The 23,588-nt window shown below is 38.6% G+C and overlaps 1 protein-coding gene across 6 annotated transcripts in view; it reads left to right on the top strand.

Moving 5' to 3' along the window:
- Nucleotides 1-23,588, top strand: part of AFG2A (AFG2 AAA ATPase homolog A) — a 275,426-nt gene that overhangs the window by 58,524 nt on the left and 193,314 nt on the right. For all 6 annotated transcript variants that reach the window (XM_074338543.1, XM_074338542.1, XM_074338541.1 and 3 more), the window contains 3 exons: nucleotides 2,563-2,772; nucleotides 16,906-16,959; nucleotides 18,723-18,802. In XM_074338543.1, the coding sequence (XP_074194644.1) occupies nucleotides 2,563-2,772; nucleotides 16,906-16,959; nucleotides 18,723-18,802 (344 nt within the window). The remainder of the gene's footprint in view (nucleotides 1-2,562; nucleotides 2,773-16,905; nucleotides 16,960-18,722; nucleotides 18,803-23,588) is intronic.

The raw sequence follows: 23,588 nt of genomic DNA, 5'->3' as shown, positions 1-23,588 counted from the left end.
AATTATAGGATAAAAGGAAGCATAAAAGTTCAGAGAGAGCAGAGAACACAAGCAGGAATTACCCATCGGGTGGACAGCTCCCTGCACGTCTGCCCACAGCAGGCCGGTCTTACCAGTAATGGTCACCTTCCGTACTAACTGTCACTGGTCTTGCTGCTGATTTCTGGGCGTTTTTAGGGCCATAAGCTCATGTGCACTGATCTCAAGTTTAATTTTAAGTTTAATAATTGGTGAAATCAGAAAACAGTTAAAAAACAAGAGAAAAGAAAGGCCAAATAAAACCCAAGGCTGGCAGTGCTGCAGGGAGATACACAACGTCTCGCTCCTGCTGTTGAAATAGATGAACTGGGAGAGCAAACTGGCTGTGTGTCAAGAGTCCTAGAAATGTCCATGCCTTTTAGTCCAGTAACCTTCTTAAAATATATCCCAGGAAAGCAATTAAAAAAAGTGCTCTCAGGATTATGGTTGATAATATAGCCTTCTTCTGGTTCTGTGGACAAAACAACTAAATCCTTCCCCCAAAACAGTGCAAATCCATTTGGAAAAAGTAATCTTTTCCTGATATTAACAAACAAAACCCCTCTCTTTGTTGAATTTGTAGATTATTTTCTGACCTTCCTCCTTTCTTCTTGCCTGTTAAATGTAGGCGGTACCCAACACCCACATGGCTCTTCTCATGGTTGGCAATGTTAATTGAGCTCATGGTTTCTATTTTGGTGTAGATATGTAGATATCTCTGAAGTCTGAAATTCCAGTTTTATCCTCTTTGTAGAGCTCCATTTGTGATGCTTACATTCCAACTGCTCACTTTTCATCTTTTGAATATCCTGTCCTATGTTTTAACTATTTATCAAAAAAAAAATCTATCTTGTTTATTTTCCCTGCTAAAGATCATTTTTCTGTGGTCCATATTCTAATCAGTCCATCCGGAAGTCTTCAGCTTTCAATTCTCTCTTTCTTACGCTACCATCAAAACCCTCAGCTACGGGCTGCAATGTCTTTCTGTGGTGTCTTCTCCATCTGCATGTGGATACCCTAGTTCAAGCGTGGTTTTTGTTTTTAAGGATATTTGTGATAGGTCCTTAATTGGTCTCCCTGCACTTTCTTCTCTCTGATGACTCTTGTTAGAGAAGTCTTCCTGACACACATCAGGTCGTATCATTTTCTAGATTAAAACCTTCTAAGACTTCTAACTGTGAACAAAGATCCTTGAGCTCCTCCATCTGCCCTCAGGTCCCTCCGCCATATGGCTTCAGCTAACCTCTTTTTTCATTTCCCTCCCTCAAATCTTTTTTTCTTTTTTTTTCTCATCCTCTTCGTACTTCCTTCTGAGCCTTTCATAATTTTTTGGCCTCTACCTGACCATTTCCCTGTTTTCACCTTTCCAGAGCTCAAGAGTTAACTGCCTTCCAGCTGGAAGCAATCTTTCCTTCCTGGGAACTCACAAAGGCCTTTTCTGTCATTTTGTTTCTGTCCGTCCTTTGTTGTGTATCCTTTGCGTTGTACTGTGGCTATTTGTGTGCATGTTCCTAGTAGCTGTTGAGTGGTTTAAAGTGTCCATTTATGTCTCATTCTTCCATTGCCTGTGTACATTATCTGGTACATAGTTTTTAATGCATATTTAGTAAGTAAATAATCAGAACTATCTTGTGGGGGTATTTCTTAGTTGACGAAAAGGAACAAAATTTTGAGGCTACTTCATTAATATACCAAAGACAGACAAGATTATATATGTTCCATAAGGACCTACAGAAGTATATTTGGAATAATTTTGCTAAAAAGGAAATATAAGAAATTAGATACATAGATGAGAACATGGATCACTGATTCAAACCATTTTCACAGATAAAACCTAATTTTTAAAGTCATAGAAGATAGACTCAACAGTATATTCAATCATTTAAACAGTTATTTATACAAGACTTGCAAGCAGAAACATTTTGTTTTCTGTCGTATTTCTATAATTAATATGCAGCTCACATTTTATGTACAGGTAAACCGTGTATAACACAGTTGTTAGTTCCTAAAACATGCCGTGTTATGCAAATCTGTATTATACAAAAGAAAGAACTAGTACAGAAAATAGGGTTGTGTTCTAAAAATTAAAAAACACCCATACTATTACATTTTTATATAAGAGAAATATCTTTATTAAAGCTATTTTCACCAAAAGTATAACATTAATATTTGTTAAATAATGTTTTCGTCATCACTGCTAAGCACCATTAACCGAAGATATTTTCTTTTTGACAAGATATCTTCATCCTCTGAACTTAGTACTCCACGAACAAAATGGTTGTAAAATTCTAATAAATTTTAAAATTCTGCAGTCAAATCTGATACGACATCCACGCTTGAATGAAAAATTTCAAATGAGATATCTTTTGCTCTTAAAAGCTTTTATTATGTTCCGTGTTGTATCGTTGAAATTTCTTTTTAGGGTCTTGATTCTTCAGTGGTTCTGTTCTCTCTCTCTTGTACTTCTTTTGTTGATTTTTTTTTTTTTTTAAGTCCTCTGTGTGTCCTGGCAACGTTACATTTAGAAAATGTCCTGTTTTGCAGGTCTCCTGGTCAGATATAGGAGGAATGGAAAATATCAAACTGAAATTGAAACAGGCTGTGGAATGGCCCTTGAAACATCCAGAGTCTTTCATCCGAATGGGTATCCAGCCACCTAAAGGAGTTCTTCTGTATGGGCCGCCTGGATGCTCTAAAACAATGATCGCCAAAGCTTTGGCCAATGAGAGTGGACTGAATTTCCTAGCCATAAAGGTACGGTGTGAAAGTTTTAAATTGCTACTCTCTCTTTCAGACCCCATAGTACCCAGCCTCTGATTCCTCCCCTTAGGAGAACATGGGAAGGCATCTTAAGGAGTAGTTGGTTTTGATTTGAGGTTGATGGCAATATAATACAGGGAGATGAGAGAGAAATAAATTAGTGTGTGTCATCAGCAAATCAGGGTGGACAGTAGAAGACTGCTTTGTTTAGCTTCTTGATTCTCAGTATTTCTTATACTCATGTGTAATAGAACCCAGTCTTCTTTAATTTCTACATTTTAAAATTATACTAATCACTTTTGCTTCACCAAGACTTAATTGTAACTGTCATTGTGCATTTAACATACATACATGGAATTTTCACAGTAATCAGATATTTTATATGGTAAAAGTAAATTCCTTAAAAATACTTTTTCAGTCAGAGAATATATGTACATTGTTTATATGCTGAAACACACACTCATTTGTTCACTGCCCTGCCCTATGGGATAGATAATCTTACTTGATATGTAGTTTTATATTTACTTTAGAACCAGGTGTTAATTTTGTTGTTAATTTTTAATTAATATATATTTTTAATTATATGTAATCATGTTACCGATTATATAGCCAGTTACTAAATATACATGCATTAAAAACTCAAATCCATATCTGCGGACACTAAAACCACAAAAATATGTATTTAAATATGGTAAACATCAAATTCATTTCAGAAAAGGCACGTCATAATCTGTTTTGATATTACCAGAGACTTTTTTCATAACAGAATGCATTTTCTGTCTCAGAACATTGAAATCCTTGGCAGTTTGAAAGCATACAACGTATTTCAGAGTAGAGTCAGTTTTTTACTCTTAAAATTTTCGTGGAGTGATATTTAGATGTGTTTAGGCTGTTTACTTTTTAGGCATCAGCATCTTCACATCACTAGTGTTGGCAGATGTTGGATAGTAAAGATTTGGGGAAGGGACCATGTTCACCATGATGAGTTATGCTGAATCACAGCCAGTTTTAAGGGCTGCTGGAGTAATGGATGATTTGGCGGTAATGAATGTTGGAGTACTGATGTGGAGTCATGAATGGTTTTGAAATTTCCAGAGACGTCTCGATTTCTCTTCCGTTCCTTCCTGTCCTCTTATTTTGTCATAATGGGCATGACCCTTTTACTGGCATTTCCTACTCTTTTTAGTGTCATCTCCATTTTTCTGTGCCTACCTTGTGTGAGTCCACAATTGTATTTGATAATCTTGGGATTTTTCCTGTCTCCTAGAAATCTGTACTTTGTTTCATAAGAACTTAACTCAGTTATTTACACGGGGACCTCAAGGAAGAACACATATATTTTTGTGAAAATTGGCACCTCACTCTTTTGTGACCTGAGATAGCAGTTCCAGGCGTTGCCAGGACCGCTTTCTGGCCTGTCCTAGGATCACTTAGCAGTGTATTTATTACCATTTTTGAATATGAAACCTTTAATAACTTTAGACAGTTTCACTTTTATCTTTTTTGGCTGTGAGAAAATGATAAAGATTCTTTGAAAGGTTTATCTTGGACACTGTCATGTAAAATAACCCATGAGGTGTTAACTTATTTGAACTTTTTTATTACATTTTTAATTCTTTTAAGTCACACACACAAACGATGAGTGATATTAAGAAATTTTCTTATAAATTGAGTTCATGCTTGCTTAGAGATTATTACATATCTTCTCACTAATTTTTATTTAATGTGGATTTTTATTCAGTGTGGGATTTAGTGTAGTTTCATGGTAGTACTTTTGAATTGGGTACAGGATCTATTTAATGAACAATGGGTATGCATTTTACTCTTCTTTCAACTTTCATATATGTTTAATATTTTTCAAAAGCTGGGAACATGAAAAAGTGATTTGTTTTTCTTGTCAGTTTCATCTTGGTCTGGTTAGTGCTTGTGCAAAGAGTTAAAGTAGCTTTGTCATTTAACTTAACGTGTGAAGAGAGGAAGTCAAAGCAGCTGGAAATTCATATTGTATTCTTTCCAGTTTTATCTTTCTGTGAAGAAAAAGTTGCCTTTTGATTGTAACATGTATGTTTTATTTTCTAAGGGCTTTCAGTGTTATAATTAAATTTGAGCCTTTTGAAATAACAAGTCTTACACATTTTGATCAGTGACCAGAAAAGGTAGAGACACAGGGGTCTTCTAAGGAGCTGGGAAGCATAAGTATGTTAGATAGACTGAAAGAAGCTCCCTAACACTTCGCAGTGCTAATTACCTTTTGTTCCCAGGATAAAGAATTTAAAGACTTTAAACATTTCTTTCTCTGAGTTTATGAAAGAGCCCTTTTGCTTCCTCACTGCCTCTTTTCTAAGCAGTGATTAAAAGAAATACACTCTGCTCAGAGTTAAGACTTCACCTTGGCTTGCTTGCGTGGGCTCTTAATATCCTTTGGCATCTGTATGTGTTCTGGTGCAGACTGTAGCACTTGACATATGCTTAAGTTTAGTTTGTCATCTGGGTCAATTACGTCAAAATATTTTCCAGTTGAAACTTCCTCTCTGCTAGTCTCTTGCTTTTGTCTCGAGCGCAACCATAAGTTAAGTACCCTGCTATAGCTGGGCTGCTTTATTCTGGGAACAACTGTTACTGATTCTAAAAGAAGGGTGGTCAGGCCTCTGACAGGCATTTTCAACAAGTCCTTTATTAGCTGTGTCGGTGAGTACAAGAATGTAGTGAGCTTAGTGTATCCTTGACTTTTGGGGGAGATTTTCTTCTGATACCTGTCTCAGAGAGGAATTGTACAAAATACATCCCATTTTCAGGAAAACCTGCATTTTATTCAAAGCAGTGCACAATTTAAAGTAATTCTTCTTCTTCATTTAACTAGATCCTCTATCATTCTGTTTTCAGCCGTACAAGATAATCTGAACTTAGTTTAAGTTCCAAGGTCATCTTTACACTTTTCGTTTTAAATCATGTAGGCTCGTCTATAAATCGTAGAGCTTCCCTTTTGCTGATATGCATGGGAAACTGCATAGATAACCTCTTTTATAAACTTAATGCTTTAAGATTGGTTCCTAGGGTTACAAATAAGGATAATGATGCTTAGGAGGGCAAAGTGACTTTCAACAAGTCAGTGTGGCGGTGATAGAACTGAAATTTGATCTCAGGACTTTCTGACTCGAGAGCCTGATCTCAGAACCACAGTATTATATGATCTTCTGTTTTGCTTTCCTTTTTTTTTTCCCCCCTAAAATAAAACTAGTGCCCAGTGCTTCTTCATTAATTACACCAAGTTACTGGAGAAGGTAGTTCAGGCAGGTTCAAAGACAGGGAAAGAGAAATGTTTCTGGGACCCAGTTTAAAAATAATTTTGTTTCTCTTGGACAAAGAAAATTGAGAAAAATAACATGGCTTTGGAGTGGAAGTTGGTTGAGTTTATAAGAAAGTGTAATCACTGCTAAAGAAATAATAAATAAAATAGATAAATACTAAATAAAATAGAAGTGCATGGAAAAAGATTAGTGGTTGAATAATGGGGAGCTTGAAGTTTACCTATTAGTATATAATTTATGCCCTTGAGATTGAGTGTGTTAACAGTGAGAAGAGCACTACGCTAGGATTCACATGGCTTCGGTTTGATTCCTATCCCTAGCACTTTTTAGCTCTGTAACCTTAAACAAGTTCTCTCTCAGATTTCTCATCTGTGTAGCCTTTTGGAGAGGATTTATTATTAAAAAGGTAAGTGAAAAAGTTCTAAAGGGCATAACTAGCCTGCTTAAGTGTGGGCTGTGTGTATAGTTCAGTATGTAAACGGGGGCAGGAAGAGCTGCTCTACAGTGGATACACCCGACAAGCACACCTCAGCCCGGTGATCAAGGTTACTACCTTCAGTGATGGGTCACGTTCATAGTGTGCGCCTTGTATGATGCGATGAGAACGGCCCTTTCCCTCTGTGGTCTTCCTCCCAAGTGCTCATAACTTGTGTCTAACTGTGAGAAAAACATCAGGCAAACCCAGGTAGAAGGACAATCTCTGAAATACCTGACCAGTACTCCTGAAGCTGTCAAGGTCACAAACAAGGAAAGTCTGAGAAACTCACAGCCAAGAGGAGCCCAAGGAGACCTGACAGCTAAATACAAAGCTAGGGTTTCCTGAATGAGATCCTGGGACAGAAACAAGGACTTTAGGTAAAAAAGAAGGCAATCTGAATAAACTGTGGAGTTTAGTTAATAAGAATGCATTAATATTGGTTTATTAATTGTAACAAATGTACCAAACCAATATATGCTATTAAGAATAGGAGCAACTTACTGTGCAGTGGGAAGTGGGGATGGGTGTATAGGAACTCGATGAGCTGTCTGCTCAGTTCTCCTGTAAATCTCAAACTTTACCAGAAAAGGAAGTCTGTTGATTAGATAAAAGAGTTTTAAAGTCAGTGTCCAGATGCGGCACGTGACAGACACTCAGTGACTGACTGCCGGTAAACAGGGCGGCTGGGAGCTGTCTGCACACGCACCGTCCCAGGGGGGTACAGTGCAGGCGGGGAGAAGAATCATGGCAAGATGGCTGATCCTTGGGAGAGGACTTTGGATGACACCTTCCTGCCTGTACTTCATCCTACTCGTCGTGGTGAGAGTGGAAAGTTCCTGAGAGAAGCCCTGTGAGGAGGTTGGCTGGGGGCTGCCCTGAGCTGCCTGTTTCTCTGCCGTTCTCAGTTGAAGCCTATAAAGGTGTGTGTTGGTTCTGGCCCCAGACCCAGACCCCAACCTTATAAACAATACTCTCTTTTAGGGTTTTGCTTATTTTTTCTTTCACCTTGGGTACAGCTTCTAATTTAGGCTCTCACCAGGAACTGTGTCCAGTTTCATGCCTTTTGTGGACCTTAACTCTTCATCCTCCTTCTGCAGGTTTATTGCCATTTGGGCTCATCCAGAGTCTGAGACCTTCTAAGTTTCTATTTAATTTCCTGTAGGCTTTTTATTTTTTAACTAAAAATTCCCTCGACTTCTCCAAATAATGTTGTCTTATGTGTGCCATACACTTAAATTGGCAGTCATTAGCATCAATACTGAAAAGAGACATATACTTAGTTATATCACTGTTTAAGTGGTTGTTATATAGTAACTAATAGTAATCTATCATTCTTAGCAAAATAGAATAGTTAGTGTACCATTGTCAATATCACAAAGTTATGTAGAAGTTAGATTAGACTTACTTAAATTTGGCATTATTTGTATACTGTATCAGCTGACATGTTAAAGTTGAAACATGTTAAAACTGTGTGTGTTAATACATTTTTTTGGGTTGGGCTTGTAGCAGTTGATAAAACTGCTATTAAAAGAGATGTGTTGCCATGAAAATATTCTATAACATTTGGCTAAAAGTGAAAATGACAATAATATGAACTGTAATAACAAAACCTTTAACATTTGGAACCTGAGAAGACCTACAGAGATTTAGAAAGAGAAGAATGCTTTTAGACTTCTAAGTTTACTTAACAGAGAAGAAGAAAATTTTATTGTTATGTTGGTTTAAATTTTTTTATTCATGGATTCCAGCTGAGAGAGGTTTTTTCCTTCTCTTAAATCTCTTTTTAATGGAACTTAATTGAGTCGAAATAAATATTATAATGTTATGTCTATAACACTTTAAAAATATTTGCAAACATTTTACAATTGCAAATGTTTGAATATATAACTCAAAATTGTGTTTTAAACGCCTTCTGTGTGTCAGGCACTGTACACAGTAAGCAGAGATCATTAGATGGACTGCTTGCTGTCTGTCAACTCAATTTAGTGAGTGAAACACTAGTTGAAACAAGTGATACAATGAAATCTTGATGATTAATTGTATGTGAAAAATGAGAAAGAAAGGGAGAAATCAGAGGTGATTAAAATTTTCACTTCCAGTGCCTGGCAGGTGGAAATACGCTAACCCGGGGAAGAGTTCGCATGTGAGGAGAACCAGCAGGTTGGAGCAGATCCTGAGTTGGGTTTTAGACACGTGGAGTCTGAAATGCCTTTAGAAGAACATGGCAGATAGGTCCAAAAGGCCATTGTAAGGTCCTTTTTAGAGATGAAAGTGTGGAAGTTGAGAGCCAGTGTTTAAGATTCTGCATAGTGTCAGTAGAGACCGCGAGAGTGAGCAGAGTGGTCAGCAATGTGACACTAAGGACTCTGTGGGCACATGTACACTTCACAGCTTAATTGTAGTCAACGTGGTGTTCGCTGCGTTAAGTGCTGAAGAAACATCTGGTTTTTTTCCCTGAGTGACTGAACTGTGGGGAAGGTTTGTATCATAACTTTTTGAGAGGAACAGCTTGAATCCTCTTCCCTTCCCTGGCAGCCCCTCTCGCTTTTTAGGGTTTTCACTTGCCCCAGGAATTTCTTGCCTGTACTTAATGCCTGTTTTCAAACTCTTCGAAGCGCTTTCCCAAAATTGCCTCTGTATGTGCTGATGCTGTTCTTTTTATTAATTTTCAAGATCCTTTACTCACATTACATATATGTAATTCTATCTCATGTGACTGGGTTTTTATGAGCATATTCCATAGCATTTACCCATAGTTAACACTTAGGTTAACTTGCCTTCCCTGGACATTTCAGAACTTATAAAAACTTGATTTGAATTGTAATAGCCAAAAGCAACAGGCAGGTGTCAGACACATTTAAAAAGCCCATGGGAAGACCGGGCTGGTGGGGGGACGCAGTAGTGATTAAAGGGACAAAATTGCAAGAGCATGAGGTGTAAATATTATCCTTGACTTTGTGATTGATATGGTGTAAAATAATGAAACAAAGTAAAAGATAAGTCAGGTTTAGTTCTCACAAATTGAACAGCTGCACAACTATTTTTACATGTATTTGTTATTTTTGTTGTTTTGTAACTTGAACACTTGATCTCTGCCATCGAAACATTACAAATCACACTACCCCCAAGTAAGCCAATTTATGGTACTTTGCTTCCTTTTGGTAGTTTTTCTTGATCGCCCTTATCAGGGAAGCACGTGTTATCCAGGCAGGTGAAATGTGGCAAGACTAACATACCGTAGTTATTTGGTAAGTAAAATTGGAAAAGAAATTACCTCACGTCGGTCTCATCGACCTGATCTATTCTAGGGATCTGTGTATTACTCTTTTAAAGAGTGAGCTAACTTATGAGCAAATGTGGGACTTACAGACCGTACGATGTGTGGCCAACCCTTAGTTAGATGTGAATGGCCTCGTTTACAGTGGGCATCAGTAACAGTCTTCTTTTCAAATTAGCCCATGTTAACAGCTGTTTACTGAGCTTTAGCCTCTGCCGTTGCCACTTGATCTGCTCCCACAAATACCTTTGCATTTGAATTGCTGGTACTGTATAAAATCTTAAGGGAATGGTTCCCTTATTTATGTATTTATTTATTTTTAAGGACTTGGGAAAACAGGGGACATCCTGGTTGTTAGAAAAAGTAGTAGTCTGGGAATCAAAGTCCTGCATGCTTGCCATCATTTCTGCCATTCAACTTTCCAGGACCGTTGGCCCTTCACTCAGCTTCTTAGCTCTGTGTTCTCCTCTGGTTCTCCTCTCAGCGAGGTGGGTTAGACTGAATGACTCCTGTAGCCCTTCCACAAATAATAACCTGTGCGTGGCTCCCGTGATGCTTATTTTCTGATCTGCTGCTTGTCCTTTGTCCCTGTTAGTGGCTAACCATTTGGGGCATATCCTATCATTGTCAGGTGTAATGAACTATTAGGAGACTTAAAGCCCAGTTCTGCCATTTACTAAGCTATGTGACTTTGTGCAAATGAACCTTTTCACTTCAATTTTTTTCTGTAAAGTTATGATAGTAAGAGTATCTACTTCAGAGGACTGTTGTAAGCAATAAATAGGGATAATAGATATCAAGCCTTTAGCAAGACTTTTATAAATTAGTTGACACTCGTTGCTGCTTTCTTCTATTTTTAAGAATTGGATGTCTGTTTGATTTAAAATGAAAGAAAAAATTATAGCAGCACAGCCTAGGGTCCCTTAAGTGTTGTGTTCGTGTTAGAATGAAATGTAGTAGACTATATCTTTGAAACTGAATTTAAGCTTTTGCAGCTCTTTGTACCAAAATGCAGTGACATCTGGCAATTTGAACTTCAAACTCAGAATAACCTTCCTTGGTGATGATGTTGCTTACAGCCTTTTAGACCCATGTAGCATGTCACTTTAGCTACTGGCTTTGCGTTTTGCAGGCCAGCATCTAGGCACTGTTTATCAGCATGTCATTCCATACAGGATGACATGTCCGAGGGACCCTACAGACGTCAATTCCTTACTCTCTACTTGTTAGCAATACTTCATCTATTCCAATCCAGATTTTCTTCACAGCGCTAAATTCTTAGGTTAGATTTTCAAATCTGTTTGATGTTTTTTCTATTTCTTTTGTTTTGGTTTTTTTTGGAAAAAAAGCATTGTTTCTTATCCACAGGTTTCCTCCAGCCAATCTCTATACAGTAATAGAATGACCCTTCGCTGGTTGAGGCTATATGCCATGTTTTCACATTTTCAAAAAAAATACCAAGTTTGTCTGCCTACACGTCAGTTATTGAAGACATTAATCTTTCTGTTATCAGTAGCAGAATATTGATCCTGTATTCTCAGAGATCCTGAAATGATCATAGTCTTGTACTTTCCAAGTTGATGTTCAGCCATCTTTTTTAGAGCCACACACAGTCTATGGAGAGCAGTAATCGTTGCTCCAGATTCTCTGTTTTCCTTCCGTTGTGCCAGATAATTAGAAAGCCCTGAATATATATATGCCTGCTTAAAGAAATGTCTTCAGTGGATTACTATGTTATGTCACGCCCTTGACTTCTACGGAGAGTTGCTGTAAGAACAATAACAATAATACAGAGTTGGTATGATAATAATTACAATAAAAAAAGCAGGGACACCAGCAGTTTCCTTTCGGATTATTGTCATGCCACATTTTTCTAATTACCCTAAACTGAATCAAATTCTGCAGAAACATTTTTACCCCTTCCTCACGCTCCCCCCTCTAACCCCCTCCCCAACAAAAACCCGTTGTCCTAATTATCAAAAGGTTACTTTATTGAGTGGGCACTGATTTTTGTTTTATTGTGAACTTTCTGAATTCTTCACCAGTTCCCTTTGCGTGAAAGTGTCATTTATCATATGTAAATGAATAGCACCTGCTCTGTTATTTGACTTTATGTTATATATTATGAATGGCCAGACCTTGTTTTGTATGCGTAGGACGGTGAAAATTAACATTCAGGGTAAAACCATGCAAAATGATCTTAATAATCAATGGGGAAGACCTTTAAAAATTGGGCAAAACATTAAGAACTCTCTTCTGATTCTTGGTTATAAATGCGTAAGGCAGTGTGTTTGGCTGTATAACAGCTTTCTGGCTTTTCTCCCTGCTTCCAAACTGTCTCAGTCCAACCTTCCATTCACACTTTGCTAGTATAGCTCTCCATTTTATGAGGACACTACAGTTTATTCACTCATTTTTATGTTAATGAATTTTTTGATTTTTTGACAGGTTTAATTTTTGTTGTTGTAAACAGTGCTTCATGAATACCCTTGCATGTGAGTTTCTCTGGGGTCTATATACCGAGACGTACAGGTTCTGTTCATGCGGCACGAACATCTTAAACATCACTAGGTGTTTTGAAATTGCTTTTGTTTTTCTTTACTTCTTTTTTTTATTATTATTAGTTTCAGGTGCACAATGCAATGTAATAGTCATGTACACCCCTCACAAAGTGATAACCCCCTCCCCCAATCTACTACCCCTCTGACGTCGTATATAGTTGTTACAGTTTCACTGACTCCATTCCCTGTGCTGTACTCCACATCCAGTGACTACATATATATATTAAATTGTAGTTGACATTATTATTTAGCTTCAGGTGAACACTGCAGTGGTCAGGTATCTACACTGTCCATGAAGTGGTCTCCCTAATAAGACAAGTGTCCATTGGATACCCTACAAAATCTTTACATTATTGATTATACTCCCCAAACTGTCTTTCGTATCCCCATGGCAATGAAATTGCTTTTTTAAGTGTTATTTATTTTTTTCCTTAATGTTTTGATCAATTTTCTTAATATTTTGAAGTCCACGTGTTTCAGGCAGCAATCATGTTACTGATATTTTTGATGACTGATTATCTTGTTGGCAGAAATGAACTATTTCATATTGTATGAAACTAATGGGATTGGGGTCGACAGACTATTAAGTCCTCATTTAACATCATCGATAGATTCTGAGACTTTCAGTAAAATGAGGTATAACGAAACCAGTCTTACCATAGGCTACTGATATAAGACAAAAGGTAAATTCCTATGGCAGCTCATCAATGTTGTGACAAAATGACATTGAATGAAATGACATCATTCGTTATTCGAGGACCTGCTGTACAAGTCTTTGGGCCAAATCTAGCCTGCAGCTTGCTGTAAGTTAGCCCTTTAATTAAGAATAAATTTTGCGTTTTGAATGGGATGTAAAGAAGAAGGAGGAGGAGGAGAATTCCTCTTCTGACAATAAACTCCGTATTATTCCAGAAATTTCCTTTCTGCATTGTTATCCCCAACCATTTTCTTTCTGGTAGCGTCTGCTTCTCTGCTCCAGTTCATTAGCTCCTTCCCGTGTAGCTGGGTGCACAGACCCCCTCCTTCCTCTAGGACTCGGGACTTGTCCTGCCTTTCTCCTTCCCAGAGCGGTCCACACTCCTGGGATCACAGCTGCCTTCGCCCTCCCTCCCACTCTGTGTGCACGTGGGCGACTGCAGCGGCTGTTGAGTGACGCCTGAGGAAATAACAACCACACTGATTCAGTCATTCCAAGTGATGTAACCCGGTCGTGAGCTCATTGCTGTTCAGGAATATTCCTTCGTTCTTTTATCTGAAGGAATCTTTGTTTTATTTTTGCTTCTCTTCGTGGTATTTGCATTATAGTGGTGATTTTTTCCACACTATATTTTTAGTTTTTTAAGAATATGTTTAATGTCTCCTATGAAGCCACAAACTCGTTGTAGGCACTTCATAAATATTCGTTGAGTGAAAAAACTGAATGATTCAGTGCCTCAACATGTCAGTAAAAAGATTAAGGTGCTAGACGTTTGTGGCCTTTCCAGCCTTTGATTTTGTGTGGATCTTTAATTTACTCACAGATAGAAAGTTGTCGTAGTAATCCTGCAGCTTTACATTTGTCACAGCTGAATTAATACATATAAAGTCCTTGGAACAGTTCATGTGGTGTGTAGTAAATGTTCGGTAAATGGGAGCCCTCATGTTTGTGATTACACCATTTTTCATTTTGAGCATTTTGTGATGAAATATTTTAATGAGCTGTATGTTGCTGAGATTCGCTACACTGAATATATTTAGCGTCATTTTTTCCTTCATGAACTTCAGTCGAATATGAAGTATCGACACCTTTTATTCTCTCTCACTTTCACATCTTGCTACTCACAACAAATTAAGTTGATTTTGTCTTTTTAAATAGTTTCTGTTGCCATATTCTCATTTCCCTCCCGTTGTTTTTCCTGAATCCTCCTCATTTCTCACCTTTCCTATTTTACGAATTTGATAACTGGTCTCCATTTCTGGTCTCATGTTCCTTTAAATAATCCTGTATATTGTGGCTACAACCATCTTTCCATAAAGCTCCTATTGTCAGTTAACTCCCCTAAGACCCATCCTATTGCTTACAAGATAAAATGTAAACTTGCATTTGACGGGCCCGGTGCCTCCCACCCGAAGTGGCCTAACCGATGCTCACATCCCCCCACATCTTACGCTCCACCTGGTCTAAATCCTCTTACCAGTTCTTCTCGAGTGCCTTAGTTTTGTGCATAATCGCAGTCAGTCAACTCTGAATTAGACCTTAAGAGCTCTTCCACGGTTCCAGTGCTGATAGTACCACCTATTTTGGCTCATCAGAGACCTTTTTGATTTCTTCCTGGCTCTTGATATATTCCATGTTTTTGAGGGTACAGAGTAAATCAGCTGAGGCTGAGGACTCACCTGAAATGTTACTTTCTCCAGGAGCGTCCTTGACTCTGACATGTGTTCTGTGTTTCAGTGGCACCTGTGCGTGTCTCTCTCCTAGTACTAGTCATACTCCAGGGTGATTATCTTTGTAAAATGGTATCTTAACTGAAGCTAAATATCGCCCATACCAATTTGTGGCATTAGTTGACGTTCTGCTAGGGTTTGCCCGTGTGCTTCAATCAGCCAGGTGTCTTAATTAATGTAAACTGTTTAGGAAGTACTCAAGCCAGTGTCTAGTACATCCTCTAATGTCTGGACCGGTGATTTGCATGGGATAGAGCATGACTCTTGTTCAAAATAAGGTAGGTGTGTGTGTGTGCGTGTGTGTGTGTGCGTGTGTGTGTGTGTGCGTGTGTGTGTGTGTGTGTGTAGAGAGAGAGAGGGAGAGGAAAAAAACGTGTGTGCGCATGAGCACACATCTGTTGGGTTTGGAGTTGTGTTGGGAAGGGTGTCACTAGAAGCTGGGTTCTGGGAGGAAAGGGGTACGGAGAGAAAGTTCCCATGGCTGAGAAGGACATGTGGCATTGCAGGACAAATTTTGTACCAGTATCTCAAGGGAATAGTTGTAGGTCTCAGGAGCAGAGTTTTTAAGAATATCCTATGACTTCCTGTGATGTGATGAATGTGTAACATGAGAAGATAGATAGGTGTGCAGTAAAAAAGAAAGCCTTCAGTTTTTTACACAATATATGATATTTTAGGTATTTAAAAAAGAAACAGTGTTAAAATTCAGAAATGTTAAATGTCAAAAAAAATGTACGTCTTTGGATCAGTGATTTGCAGTATACCACTGGGATTCAGTAGGGATTCTCCTGTTGATTGCTGGTTAGTGAAAATTGAAAACAATCTTTTACAAGAAGTTCACACCTTTCATCTTTGGTGCCTCTTCTAAAATATGTGGATGCAAGAAGGGACAAGAGACTCCCCATCAACTGGATGAAGTGCTGAGTGGCAGATACCTAAGGGAGATTCAGACAGGCTGAGTGCATAGACACTTTGGAGGGTGACGGGCTGTTGTCATTGTCACAGTTGTGGCCCTGAACTTTGTTCTATGAGAGTGATCTCCTCTGGCAGGAGAGTGGCTAAGAAGAGCATGTTTGACCCTGCAGATGTATACAGCTGGTGTCTACAGGCCACGTCAGGTGAGGGCAGACGCCCCTGCAGATGCATACAGTGGTGTCTACCTGGACACGTCAAGTGAGGGCAGACGCCCCTGCAGATGCATACAGTGGTGTCTACCTGGCCACGTCAGGTGAGGGCAGACGCCCCTGCAGATGCATACAGCTGGTGTCTACCTGGCCACGTCAGGTGAGGGCAAATGGCCCTGCAGATGCATACAGTGGTGTCTACAGGCCACGTCAGGTGCAGATGGCCCTGTAGATGCATACAGTGGTGTCTACCTGGCCACGTCAGGTGAGGGCAGACGGCCCTGCAGATGCATACAGTGGTGTCTACCTGGCCACGTCAGGTGAGGGCGGACGGCCCTGCAGATGTATACTGTCAGTGTCTACCTGGCCATGTTAAGTGAGAGCAGAGAGCTTTAGGGCAGCATTTATATCAGCAACATTCGGGGAACTATTGTAAGATCATCATGGATTCCATGATCCCCATTCCATTTTCAGGGGTTATCATGGAGTCGTAAGAAGAGTAGCCTGAGGTCTTGCTTCTTGTCAGAGGGAGCTATTGATCTAGTGGACTTAAACACAGCCCGACAAGTGGATCCTCTGAGACCAGCCACTGGTTCGGCCTGGGGATCCATGGGTGTTGCCCTTGCTGGTCTTCCAGATGAGACCGGTCCATCTCTTAGTGCCGAGCACCGTGACTGATATGTAAAATGTGGGCGGGTGGGTAGACAGATGATGGACAAGACATGATCACAGCCTTTCTTTTGTATTGATGTGTAGTTTGGGGAACTTAGAATGGCTTTAATTTTTGAAACACAAATAACACCAGTGAAAATAAGCTAAAGGAAAATGCTAAGGAACTAATTTAACTAGAAGCTGACATTTGTTTATTTTTTTCTTCTTTTATGTATATGTTTTACATTGAAAGACATGTAGTTGCATTTATAAAGAACTGAACAGTTTTCTTTTCATACAGGGGCCTGAATTAATGAATAAATATGTGGGTGAATCTGAAAGAGCAGTTAGAGAGGTAAGAACACTATCCTTAAAATGGAACCCTGCTGGAGAATCACACATCTGTCCTTTGGATGGTTTTCATTTTTTGGGGGTTACAGATTTTGAAATTTCCAAATCTAAATTCTAGTGGTATATTTTGTTGCTTTAAAATGCAGTTTTGATCAACTACAATACTTTGTTTCTGTTTTCAAACATTTTAATATTACCAGCCCTAAGTTTTACCAAATAAAGATATTTAAAAACAAGTATCAGCATTTCATTAAAAAAAAGACAAAAGGATATGTCTGCACTTGCAAAGATTGCATTATCTCTGAGTGAGGTTTAAATCCTTTAAACTGGGTAGTCCTCTAAATCGAATAAGCTTAGTGTATAAAAACTGCACTGTACTCTCCTTGTCTTATTTATTTTACCTTTGCCTGGTGATTGAGACAATGCATCCCCTCCTCTCCTAAGTTTTAAAACCTGTGCCTGATTGACAGGCCACTCCATATTGCAGAAACTACACATGGTAAATAAATTCATGTAGAACAAGCATTGGAGTCGGGTGACCACCGCAATTGGAGCACAAGCCTTGGCTTTCCTAGACAGAGCTGGCCTGCGTCACACAGCCCCCGCCCCTGCCCCCCCCACAGAGCTGGCCTGCGTCACACAGCCACCGCCCATCTCCCCCCCCCCCCCCCATGTCCTCACAGAGCTAAGGAGGGCAGGAGCACACAGATAGCAGTGGATTGGATGGTCTCCATCTGTAAAATATCAGAGTAGTATTAGAGATTGGAATACTTTCTTGTTTAGTAGAGAAAACATCGTTACCTTTAGTCTTTTTTCCTCTTTAAAATGTAGATGATAGCAATTGTATAAAACATTAACTGATAATGACAACACCATCATTGATCAAAATATGAAAAAGGTGATGTTTTTTAATATTAACGTTTTGGTAACATTATTCTATTTTTATGGTCATGATACTTGTGACAAGAAAATGGCTACAGGTAACACACGTTTGGATTTCTTTGTGCCTGTGCTGACTTTTTCTAGCCCATTTCCACATGCCACCCCTATAGCTGCTATCTCGCCAGTCTCTGATGTTGATAGTCTGATTGACTTCTGGTCTGACCAGTCTATATGGTCTTCCAAATTTTGGCCATTTTTCTTGTCCTGGCATTGCACCAACTATTATTCCCATACAGTCCTCAGAGAAATGAGCAAGGCCTGTGGCTTTTGAATTTCTGGGTATTTGATCCGCCAAGCTATGGCTGATTTTATACATTGATGGTTTTTCTTTTAAACATGTGTTTATGGTAATACCTATCATTTACTGAGCTCTTACTATGCTTTAGGCATTGAGCTAAATGCTTTGCATTCTTTTTTATTCAGTTCTTAAGATAATCTTCTGAGGCTGGCCCTTATCATGATCTCTTTTGATAGATGAGGAAATTAAAGTTTAGACAAGGAAAGTTACCTGTTGGCTGCAGGTCACGCAGCCTCTTGAGTGGTGGAGCTGGCGTAGGAGCTGAGATTCGTTGCTTAGCCGGGTTGCCTCCTACACGCCTCTGTGATTGTGTTGTTGTCTTGTCTCTGCACGTAAACCCAGTGGAAGAAGATGCTTTGACATCCTTACAGAGTGTGTACACACCTCTTGTAGGTTATGTGCAAAATGATTGGGCTGGTTGGCTTGTACATAATAGATTTAGCTCTAAATACAGTTTTCAAATGGAAACCAGCTGGAGTGTTTTGGAGTTTGCTGATCTTTAGCTAATGTGGTGCTCTTTCTGCCAGGTCTTCCGAAAAGCAAGGGCCGTGGCTCCTTCCGTTATTTTCTTTGATGAACTGGATGCCTTAGCGGTTCAGAGGGGCAGGTAAGCAATACATATAGTAAGACTGCTGTGAATAGCATTGTAATTCAGTGCTACAGTGTAAATAGAATTGCTTATGCAAATTTTATTTATTAATATTAAAACATAATAATAATAAAACATAAAAGAAAACATTTTTCAATTCATGTTTTTTTTGTCTTATATCCATTAAATTATTTCACATGATTACTTTTTAATACTTTCATGTACAAATTTTTTTTTACAAAAAAAGCACCAATATTCAGTAAGGGCATTTTAGTTTATTTTTATGTCTCTCTACAGAGACCCCTAGCACTGCTTGTCAAAATTTGTTTTTATAAATACATGATTAAAACTATAAACAGAACTCAGTTATGCATAATTATATGATATAGTAGAACCCATTTATGAAAAAAAAAAGTTATACAGATTTTAGTATTCTCTGGATTAAATCATGTTTCCTAAAATATAATTAGGTACAGTAGATACAAATTGATATAAATACCTTTGTTTCTGAATCTCAGGCAATAAAGAGAATTATTTATAGTATCATTTGAAATGTATATATCTTAGAGCTGTTTCCAAGTATGATTTTTTTCTGTATAAATGTTTAGAGGCCTGTTGAGGAATATGTACTGCAAGCCCTTCGTGTTGGAGAATGTTGATTTGTGTCCTTTGTGCATAGCTTCCTGATGTACACAGTGCTTATCAAAGCTTTCCGATGGTAATTACAATGATGGCAGAGGGCACCCTGGAAGGCTCGGTATTATATTCCACAAGAGGCATTGCTGCTCTCTTCCTTCCTGGGTAGAGCTGTCTCGTTGGACAAGAGTAGAACCTGTTCGATATCCTTAAATACCTACCAGTCTTTTTATTTTATTTATGTTATGAGTTGAGGTAGTTGGGCCCTTTTATTACTTCTGTAGTGAGATGGCGCAAAAGGTTACAAATAGCTCGAGTTCACCGGAACTCCAAGAGAAGAATAGGAAGCCAGAGACGTTAGCTGAAATAGTGTGACCTGCACTTTTATGTGACATCAGGGACATCTGTTTTTGGAACCTAAAAAGGAAAAGGGTGGGTATACTTTGTTAAATATGAACCAGATGGGAGGTAGAATGTATAGCAGAGTTCTCATAAAATGCTTTTGAAATAAAATGGTGTGAGAAACCAGACAAGGCACTTGGTGGAAATATCCTGTTTTTGCAGGCAAATTTGGCTCAATGGGAATTTGCAAATGTATCAGAGATGCTAACGATTTGCAGCCTTGAGGCGTCATTTCCTCTAGAGCTCTTCTTCATCTGATTCTGTGTAGTATACCTCCATCCTTCAGTGACTCCTTCAGATAAAGTACAGATAAATTCTATGCAGCTGCCTTTGCATAGAAAAATTTCAGTCAAGCTAATTGACATTTCAGAAAACAAAGATGAGACTGGTGAGCAAATGTGATGCTCCTGGTCCAAAGGAGAGAGTTTGGGTTGTACTTCAGTTGCACTAAGTCTTATGTAGTGTGTTTTTTATAGCCATAGGCATCCCATAGAGTGATACTCTATGTGCAGGTTGTTTTCTAATTGTGTGATGGGCCAGCATTGCCTAGGAGGTGACTGTCAGCTAAGTAGATGGCTGTTACCTGAAAACTAGAACAAATAAAACCTCCAGATGTATATTTTTGTTCTTCAGCTATTTAAATTAAACATCATTTCTAGAAATTGAAAAAACAGTTATTGATACATACCAAAAGTTTAAAATTCCCAAGATAGTAAACCAATTTTATGCATTCTTAAAGAAATAGAAAACATAGAAAAATCAAAAAATTCCATAAACTAGGAGGCATTTTCTACATAGTACTGGGCTATAGAAGAATCACTGCTTTCATTTGTTCATAGTTATTAGCTGTTTTCTACGCTAATATTTGGATCAAACCCACTTGAGTCCAAAAATGACAGTGCGTAAGAAGACTGTTTCGTCTTATCAAGGTTTACATTCCAAACTTAAGATGTCAAACAAATTGAGCAGAGAATTATAGTATGAGCTAGTCCTTACCATCCTGTGCATGTTAAATCAATTACTTTGACTATTTGAAGTTACTCAAATGAGCCATACAGTGGAGGGTTGCAGGTGGCACGTTGTAAATAGAGCAGAGACAACTATTAATATTTGCTTAGCTTTGAAAATATTCGTGCTTTCAGAAAAGGAGATTTTCTCATGCTTATAAAAGTGTCTAATTACAACCACTATTTTCTCCTCCTTCCTGCCCCATTTCAATTTCTTTGGGACTTGAATTTACTTCTCTTTATCTGTATGCCCATTTAAATTATGGGTATTCTGAATAAGATTTTTTTGTGTCTTATTTTGTATTGTGAGTTGGAGAAAACGTAAGATTCCCTTTGCAAAGTGCTCCAATGATCTCTATAACATTTGGGAAAATTGCAAATGCTGTTAAAGTAACACAACTCTTTGGAAAATAGGTAATATGGGAGAAAGTAAGGCACTGAGGTTAGGAAGGGATTTGAATTATACTGGGCTAATCATATTAGATAACAGTCATTTAGTGCTTATTATGTACTAGAAACTTGTAGTGCTTTACAGGTAAAGAAAAAACTCACTCAAAGGCCCGCATTAATGCAAAGTAGGATATTATACCCTGGACAGTGGGCTCCTGTACTCTGCGCCACCTCCCAGCTCGCTGAAATCTCCCCTTTTTCACGGTTTATAATGGGGAGGGGAGAGGAAGCAGAGCTGTAATTCATCAGTCCACCTTGTAGTAGGCAGTAGCCATGTCCCCAGAAGTGGAGAGGCGAGGGGGTGTCGCTATCTAGTGTCTTCTCTTGGCCCTGCCTCCTGTGACTGAGGAAATGGCCACTTAGCAACCTGGAGATTCCTAGAGCAGCTCCCTCTGTCTAGGACATTCCAGGTGGTCATGGATCCGGAAGCATCCTTGTCAGCTGACACTGACTGCCTGCTAGTGCCAAACTTCAAGCAGACTTAGAAGAGATTCAGAACTGGGAGCCTGTCTCTGGAACTTAGAGTCTCTAGCTGGGGAGGCCCATTTTGTTGACTTAATTATTAGGTGGGTGCAAAAGTAATTGCTGTTTTTGCAATTATTTTTAACCTTTTGAACCGCAATTACTTTTGCAGCAACCAAATGTCTTCCAAATAACGGGATTCCCTTGGTTTGGACGTCACTCACCGTGTTGTGGCCTTCTGTAATCTAATCCTCACAGCAGCCCCAGGAGGGCTAGGTCCTCTTCTCATTTCCATTTCACGGGTGAGAGCGTCAGCAGACAGATGTGCAAATACCTCACTCGGGTCAGGTGTCATAGTAGCCGAGTTGGGGTTCGAATTCAGGTATTTAGACTCCGCAGCAGATAGATTCTTAGCCACTTTGGACACAACTTCCACACCAGATTTCAGGATTCCAAGACTAAATAGTGAACCAGCTGACCTTTCAAGCTTGTATTTATTGTGCATTTCCTCTGTGACCTACAGTAGTAATGGCCCCATCTGTCCAACTGAGCTGTTGTAAGACTCCTTTGCAAGCGTTCATTTATTCGTGAATGAATGAAACAGTGAACAGGACGTAGGGAATTTCCTTTCCCCTTTAAGCCTCAGTTTCCTCATTTGCAAAATGGAGATAATAGTAACAAATTCTACGTTGTTGGAATTAAATACGTGTAAAGTGTTTCACATAGTACCTGGCATTCGTAACCGCTTAAAAAACTTCAGTGTTCCTTATAATCTCTGCATAAATATTCTTATAATAATCATTTTCATATAGATAGAAATATAGTACTCGAGGTAGAAATGAATCCTGCCCCAACAGTTTATATTCTAGTGGAGGAAACTGAAGCATTTGGGAAATTAGAAAAACTATTCTACAGGTGACCAGCGCTATGATATTTCATCAGTCTAAGATACTATCAGTTGTGAGACATGTCATTATTTTATGCACTATTACTGAAGAAAAATGAAGCTTTAATCTATGAAATGGTGCTGAGAAATCACCAACTCGAAGAGCTACCCTTATTTCAAAAATTTTAAATATCAAAAAAGTTTGTATTTAAGAAATGGAAGAAAGACTTGTCGTTGGGGAGAAAGAGATGATGGTCTCTTCTGTTTTGTAAAGCTAATGCTCTTACATAAAACATGTTTGGGATATTGCTTTATGACTAAAATGTAAAGACGATGATTAAATATATGGAAAAATGAAAAAAATTAAGGGCTCAGTTAAAAGCTGACTGATTGAATGATATCTTTTGTGTGGCATTGGAGAAACTGTGATATTAATAATTGCTGTCTTGTATGGCTGTTTCTGCACTTAATAGTCCAAAATTGATTTCTGCTTGGAGTGGTTGGGGAAAACAGTAAGACAGTCTGAGCCAGCTGTCGTTGAAAATGAGGATTCCAGGCTTAGCAGCATTCTGCAGAGAGCTCTGCAAGGAGTTGTAAAATAGTGATCAGGAATGGGGGTAGCCTCGTATGCAGCGTATTCAGCTTTCAGGTAAATTCCGTGAATTCATGAAACTAAGCATTGTAGAAGAAATTTTTGTAGGCATCGTTTCTCTCAATGACACTTTCAGGGGGTTTTCTAAATGGTTTTAATGTGATTTTTTTTATGGTGGTTTTAAAAATTTCATAAAACCATAAAATTTTATAGCTGGAAAAATTCTTAGAAGTCATCTAGTACAAGTTTTTATTCTTCAGAGGGAACAGAAGCCCCTAGAATTTAGGAGAAGGGACACCTAACTCCTTGTGGTCTCAACAAGACTAGAACTCGTGTCTTCTGATTTAGTGCTCTTTGAACTCCCTCTTA

The sequence above is a fragment of the Rhinolophus sinicus genome, linkage group LG07 (genome assembly GCF_036562045.2).
Source record: "Rhinolophus sinicus isolate RSC01 linkage group LG07, ASM3656204v1, whole genome shotgun sequence".
In the NCBI taxonomy this organism is placed as follows: Eukaryota; Metazoa; Chordata; class Mammalia; order Chiroptera; family Rhinolophidae; genus Rhinolophus; species Rhinolophus sinicus.
This window is presented reverse-complemented; position numbering and strand designations above follow the sequence as displayed.